The sequence below is a fragment of the Aquila chrysaetos genome, chromosome 13 (genome assembly GCF_900496995.4).
Source record: "Aquila chrysaetos chrysaetos chromosome 13, bAquChr1.4, whole genome shotgun sequence".
In the NCBI taxonomy this organism is placed as follows: Eukaryota; Metazoa; Chordata; class Aves; order Accipitriformes; family Accipitridae; genus Aquila; species Aquila chrysaetos.
This window is the reverse complement of record NC_044016.1, coordinates 40,803,145-40,810,169: the sequence shown is the minus strand read 5'-3', so window position 1 is coordinate 40,810,169 and position 7,025 is coordinate 40,803,145. Positions and strand designations below refer to the sequence as shown.

At 50.2% G+C, this 7,025-nt stretch overlaps 1 protein-coding gene across 1 annotated transcript; it reads right to left on the bottom strand.

Annotated features, from left to right (window-relative positions):
• Positions 1 to 1,407: 1,407 nt before the first annotated feature.
• Positions 1,408 to 6,790, bottom strand: LOC115350194 (prion protein). The gene is made up of 2 exons (XM_030035559.1): positions 6,649 to 6,790; positions 1,408 to 3,627 (listed from the first exon to the last, which is right to left on the bottom strand). Exon 2 carries the CDS (start codon positions 3,623 to 3,625, stop codon positions 2,849 to 2,851), a length of 777 nt encoding a protein of 258 aa, XP_029891419.1. The 5' UTR covers positions 3,626 to 3,627; positions 6,649 to 6,790; the 3' UTR covers positions 1,408 to 2,848.
• Positions 6,791 to 7,025: the final 235 nt, after the last annotated feature.

Here is a 7,025-nt window from a genome sequence, read left to right as displayed (position 1 = left end):
AAAAAAATCTTAATTAATAAAAAGGGTTGTATAAAGCTCCCCATGGCCCTGACCAGCGGAGTCTCCGCTGTAGCTTGGGGATGGGTGGAACACTTTTCCTTGCAGGGCAACAGAGCTGGGGGCTTTGGGGGTCTTGCATTTACTTGTCCCCCCCTTTAAATGACATCGGGAAAAGCCTGAGATATTCAGTCATGAGTATTTAGGGCAAAATAACATCCTAAAGAAAATGTCCCAGTAAAGTTTGGAGCTGGAGAGCTTTTGGGAATCAGTTGGATGCTGAGCTGGCCTAGGATGAGCAGTGGCCATAGGGATGCTTAGGACAGACCCAATAACCTCACGGGGGCTTTTTATTCCCCAAATCCTCCTTTCCATCACAATTTTTTAAATTGCTTTTGCACTGGGAAGATGTGAAGTGTGGGATCCTTACGTTTTATATTTATTTTCCTCATTTTGGAAACTAGCTCCCAGTACTAAACCCTGCCTGCCATCTGTATTTTTGTCCCACTCCCCACTTGCTGCTCCTCTTACCAATATTCAGGGCTAACGTGGTGATGCCCAGTAGCCAATTTCAAGCAAAAAAAAAAAAGCTTTTATTTTGCTCTTACCAAGCACCTACGGGAGCTCTGGATCCCTGTTACGGACCTCTTAGGGTTTCCTCTTTGCAAGCAAGCTGCTTGTATGCGGGCATAGTCATCTATTTTGTGCTGAAGAGTTTTTTCCTTTATTTTTCTGCCAAAAGTATGCAAACGAGTCACATTTGGGATTTACCTGGAGCACCACTTAAAGACCAAGTTCTTTAGCATCCTTGTGGGCAAGGGGGTTTGCAGTGAAATAAATCGCATCCAACATAGGCTCAAACCAGACAGGTCCAAGGCTTGGTCTTGAGCTTAAAATTAAAGCACTGTCCAGCTGAAGGGTCCAACTCTTCCATCTTTTTAATTGTAATTTTTAACCTTTGCTATAGTCTGAGTCATCTAACAGTGGTGCTGGTTTAGGTACCGGGGAGATTTGGAATTCTGGCAACATTAAGTAGGGCTTCACATGAAGTTCGTTGGGCTTAATGCCACTGAAACAGCAAACGTAAAAACTCTTTTATTAGAGAGAAAATAGATGGAGTAAATACAAGGGTGTTGACTTTCTATGGGGAAAGACTTTCTAAGGCCCTAACCAGCGCATTGATTTTATTAGACAGTACTTGTTGGATGGTAGCAATACCATTAGCGGGAGCAGGGGAGGAGAAAAGGTTAACTGAAATTGTGGGTTTTAGGCCAAATTTAGTGCTGAAAGGGAACAAAGGCACCCACAGGCTGGGGAGGCAGGGAGAGACAGGGCAAAAAATGCCACTTCTGTCTCCAGCGCCGCGGGGATGGGCGAGAGCTGTTTGCACGAAGAAGGCTGACATGCATCTTGGCTTTATCTGTTTTAATTTGTACCAGACGTCGAACACTTAGAAAAGTAACGGAACGGCAAATTTTGTGCATGCACCGTTACAGATTTACAAAACATTCGTGTATCACAAAGTACGAGTTACCGCAAAGCCCTGCTTTTCCGGTGAATATCCTGAAAGATTTCTTTTCTTGATATTTTTTTATACATATATATATATATATATATATCTTCATTTAGCTTACACCAATGCGAAAAATCATTTTGGACTGTGTCATTCAGTGCCTTGCAATAAAAATACACAAGAGATATTAAATATAACTCGGGGCAACCGGTTCAACAAGCGCAACTTTACAGATGCTACAGGTTACACACAACCCAGCATCGACCCAAACACGAGGAGCAAGAGTTTCACCCACCGCTTCCACAAATTACTTGCAAAAGATGTTGTTTTAAGCATCTCCTATCCCTCAGGCTTGGTTTTCCTGACGCTGTTTGCCGTAACCATCCGATTTAGCTGATTTAAGTCTCTTGCTAGGTGTTTGACACCCCCCCCCCCCCCCCGCCCCGAGCATCCTTTTTGCTGTATTTTAACGTCCTCTAAATCATGGTGCTGAAGTGTGAGCGTGACTTGTCACCTATAGCGCATCCAAAATAGCTTTTTCTCTGGCTGTAACACACCAAGCGTTACCACTTTGGGGCTTTTTGGGGCATTCAGCAGCACTTTTTGCCTTTAGATAGGCTAAGATAGAGTGAGGCTCAACCAAAAGCAAAGCGGCGCGGGGGGTCAACAAAAACCCGGCCGGGGCTTCAGCCTCACTGCAGGGGAAAAAAAAAAAATCACTTTATTTTTGTGGATTGCTGCAGGAGGTATTTGCAGCATGCAAGGTGCGGAGCGGGCAGGTCCATATGTACAGGAGGCAGGGTGGGTTTTAGGATTAAAGGGTTAAAATCGCAACCTGTCAGCTTGTTGCTTGAAAAACCCATATCTGACCTTCCTAAAACCCCTGTGGGGTATATAGGTGCTCGGGTGCAACGCTGCGGTGTGCCCCGGGGAAAGAGTTTTTGGTGGCAGCGGGACTAAGGGGATTAGGTGAAACCCTGCTTGTTAGCAAAGAGGATTTTCGGAAACGCTCTTGCAGGGATGCCAAGGACCGGCTGAGTTCCTCTCTGCCTGGTCCCTCTCGGGGTGGCCCCGAGGAGGAGGAAGTGGTGAAGGCCATTTTTTTGGGCATCTAGCTCCATCACTGTCCTGCCACGCCGGGGATGCATTTGGGGCAGAGAATGAAATTTTAATCCGGTCGCCTAAACCGGAGCCTCCGGGGAGGTGATGGGGAGCGTCGGTGCCCATGCGCCCCAAGGGCTCTTCACCAAAGATGACCGCAAGCAAGAACAGGGGGGGTTCGGGGGGGTCCCCACGGGGACACGGGTGACATTTCGAAGCCGTGGGATCCGGGGCACATCAGTGCATGGCGAAGAGGGTGAGGAGGAGGAGGGCGGCGAGGGAGGCATCGGCGAGATGCAGCCGGATGCCGGAGGCCAGGCGGTACTCGCGGTACTGCTGGATGCACATCTCCCGGATCACCTTCGTCACCACCTTGGTCTCCAGCTCTGTCTCCGTTTGGTTCACTGCCGAGCCAGCCTCCGAGGCGTTCTTCTTGGCGGCGGGTCCGATGTTGTATTCGGTCACCGTGATGTTAAAGCAGTCGGCGACGAAGACGTCCTGCGAGACGGGGCTGCTGTAATCCCGGTAGTAAACCTGGTTGGGGTAACGCGCCGAGTTTTCGTTCCACCATCGGTACTCATCGGGGCTGTCGAAGCGATAGTGCATCCCCGACATGACGCGTCCCATGGCGTAGCCCCCCAAACCTCCCACCACGGCGCCCGCCGCCGCCGCCCCAGCCACGTGCTTGAGGTTGGTCTTGGATTTGGGGGGTTTCCATGGCTTTTGGTTGTGGTAGCTTCCTCCGCTGGATGGGTTGTAACCCTGTCCCCAGCCCGGGTTGTGGGGGTACCCGGGGTTGTGGGGGTACCCGGGGTTGTGGGGGTAGCCCGGATTATGGGGATAGCCAGGATTTTGGGGATAGCCAGGCTGGCGGGGGTAGCTGGGCTGGCGGTGGCTCCCCGTTCCCCAGCCGCCTCCGCTGGGTTTGCCTTTGCCCTTCTTCGAGAAGGCGACGTCGGTGAAGGCGCCGAGGAACAGGGCCACCAGGCAGCAGGTGACGAGGAGCCTGGCCATGGCTGCGGGACACAAGGACAGGCAGCGTTACGGGCAGGAGGCAGAGACCCCACAGCCCCTGCATCTGCGCTGCCGCGAGCATCACAGGCTTTAGACTCCCTTACTTATGCATCATATAAAACACATATCCTCCCCCTTAATCCAGCTGCAGAACAAACAGCTTTGGACTTAAATGCATATTTATCCTCCCCAATCCCCCTTATTTTTATATATATAAAAAAAAATATATAAAATATTTTAAAATAATACACACACACACACGCATATATATATGTATGTATGTATGTATCCCCCACCTCCCCAACAGGTCTTCTGCTAGTAATGGCAATTTTAAGTAGTGGAAGAAAAGCTTTTCGGAAAAACGCTTCACTTGGTTGGGAGGTAAAAATCCACTTACCAAACCTGCTCTATCCAATCAGATTATATAAATGAGATTTCTGCTGCGCAAGGATTGATGGCTATGAACAGATTCAGCCCAGTCTCAAAGCTTTTGGTTACCCAGGGCTGCAAGGAGGGCAGTGCCTAGTCTTGCCCCAGAGGTTGTTTTTTTCCCAGAGAATAAAATTCAGCGTGTTTTGCCCAAGTCCCTGTTGATGTGCAACAGGCCTTAACTGAAGAACAGCATTTTTCTAGTTTAATGTGTTTGCAAATAACTGCTTACTCAGTGTTTTGCTGCTGGCATCCCAGGGGCATGCCAGGCATCTCCTACGTTAGCTGGTGGGCTGGCAAGGATGCAACCCCATTTTAATGAGCCGTTTCTCACCCTGTGTATAATCCAGCATGTATGATACACATCAGGTCTGCAAATCCTTTGGAAAACACCTCGCAAGCTGCAAAATCCCTTCAGATTCCTCCCCGCAACGCCAAGGAGCGTTGCATTACTGTTACCCTCGTGTTTAATATGTGAGCCCAGCAATAGCAAAGGTTTTTTCTAACCTGCCCGTGGCTGAGCAATCCCCAAAATTCCTCCGTGCATGCCAGGATGCTGGGGGGAGGGAGAGCGAAGCATTCCCAGCAAAGCGTGGGTAGGCATTTCACAGCATCCTTGGATGCTTTGGATGCTCTTTCTGGCTCACATTACAGCAAGAAACAATTAAGGTATGGGTCTGGAGTGGGGTTTTTTGCAGCAACTAATGGACCAGCTTCCTTAACAGTCGGCACTCAGCCCAGAGATTAAGTTCAATGCAGAAAAGAGATGATGGTCTCTCATGAGGTACTGCCCTTAACAGCACAAACAGGCAGAACAAACCGCTGTTTAAGCCAGAAATTCTTCTGTTGCACGTTAGCTGTGGTTTTATGGACCATAAAAATCAAATTAATCTCTCCTTGGCTTCAGATACTGATGCTCTTTCTTTCCTTCACCTCCCCCCAAAATCTGGTCTTATGTCAGGAAATGTTTGAGTGAAGGTCCTTTAATGTCACTGTTTTGGTTGGGATGGTTAGAAAGGGGCTTAATTAAAAGAGCAGGGAAGATGCAAGAGCCTGTTGTTTGTGATGGGGAGGAAAGCCAGGCTCAGGTTGGCTGCTTGGCACCGTCTTGTAAAAAAATTGGGTGCAAGCCGCCCGCTTTCGAGCGGGTTTGCTGCCTCCCTCGCCCCGCAGCCCCCACCCGCTGGGAGTGAGCGAGGATGAGATCAGGGGGGTTAAAAATAGCTGAAAGACACAGCAAAAACTCGGATGGGCGAACGCTCTTTGGGCACTCAAAAAAAAGAGGAAATAGGGGAAAAAAGCAGCAAATTGGCAAGTATTATTTTTTTTAAGATGTGTGACTCCCCACAGTGAGTTGCAAAGGGGGAAGAATCAGCCCCTGGATGAAACCAGGTTATGGCAAAGTCCCGGAGGGTATTCCAGCCTGGCAGCACCAACCTGTTCCTCTAATTGCCTTCGCAGAGACGAGCTCCGATAAACAGGGCAGAGGCTTATTTGTGTTTGTGCTGCTAATTACCCAGGTCCTCAGGCAGCTGAGCTTCACCCTGAATAAATGCAGTCGCTGGCCCAAACCCCCTGCGTGCAATGGGGACCAGGGAGCCGCTTCCTCGGGTTTGGAGCTGGGTTTCCTCTGCTTGGAAATAATATTTACGGTGTCATGTAATATTATTATTAAATTATATTATCGAATGGTTTCACAGGTATTTTTTCCTGACTCTTTTTAACTTTCCTCCCCAATTTTCCCTCTCTGCAGGTGAACGTAGGCAATGAGAAATTAATTCAGGTGATTTATATCGGAGCAATTTATATCTGCCCTTGTGTTGGAGAACCAGAGGAAACCCTGCGCTCCTTCAGGGCAGAGGGGGAAGCGGAAAATGGAGGATGTGAGGAGCAATCGCAAGCAGCAATTATGCGCGCAGGGCTGGCAAGAAGGCGGCTTCGGTTTGGAGAGGAAAACCAACACCCTGGTGCCAAAATAACTGCGGAAATAACCTTGTTAAGGTGCCGGAGGGCAGAGAAGAAATGAAGGGAGGTGGGGAAGGGGAAGGAGCGATGTAGCGAGGAGGGTGGGAAGATGCTCTGGAATGGGGGTGTCCGGACCCTCCTGGGGATGCTGGGAAAGTCCTGGCTCATGGGGGGTGAAAAATCAGGGCTGGAGCTATGGGGAAGGGGAGATGCAGCTGGCAGTTTGCTTTCTCAAAATGCCACCCCTAGTTTTTAGAAATCCCACCCCCACCCCCCATTTTTTTTAACTCCCCAAATAATGGGGGAGCACAGTCCTGCGCAGCTGGGAGCTGTGGGAAAGAACAAAACCCTCCAGGTAGCTCCTTGGGGCGGGCGGTGGGGGAAGAAATTTCCCCACCAGCAATAGCTTTGAATCAGCCCTGAGTAAACAAGCGCTGGGCGAGAAGCAGAGCTCTGTCTTTTAAGGAGGACGCTCGCCTTCGGAGCTGGAAATGTCTATTTTTAGGCGGTGATGGTGGGGAGAGGAGGCAGCCCCCTCATCCCCTGTGATGCTGCTCGGTGTTAAAAGCCCCCTCGCCTCTGGCTTTATCCCACCCGAAGCCCCCGTGTCCCATTTCCCCGACACTCACCAGCTGGGAGCCCGTTGCTTGCTCGGTTCGGGGTGATTCAGCCTCGGCCGCAGAGCTACGGGGAGGAATAAATAGCGAGAGGGAGGAGCTGGCTTCTGCGCAGCCCAACCCTGCACAGCCTGGCCAGCATGCATCCTCTTTCCCTCGGGAATACTGCAGCCGGCACCCCGCAAAATTGGGGTTGACTCCCCCATCGTCCCTCCCAGCAGATACCGGCGTGGAAGGCAACGCCGGTGACCAAACGGGTGGCTGGAAGATTGTAGCGTTTGGATGGTTTATTCAAGAAATATCAATGGGATCGGCAGGGTTTGGGGCTCGTCTGGAAATCTCGGGGTTGGGGCTCTGGGAGAGGAAAAGATGCTTTTAGCAGTTGCCAT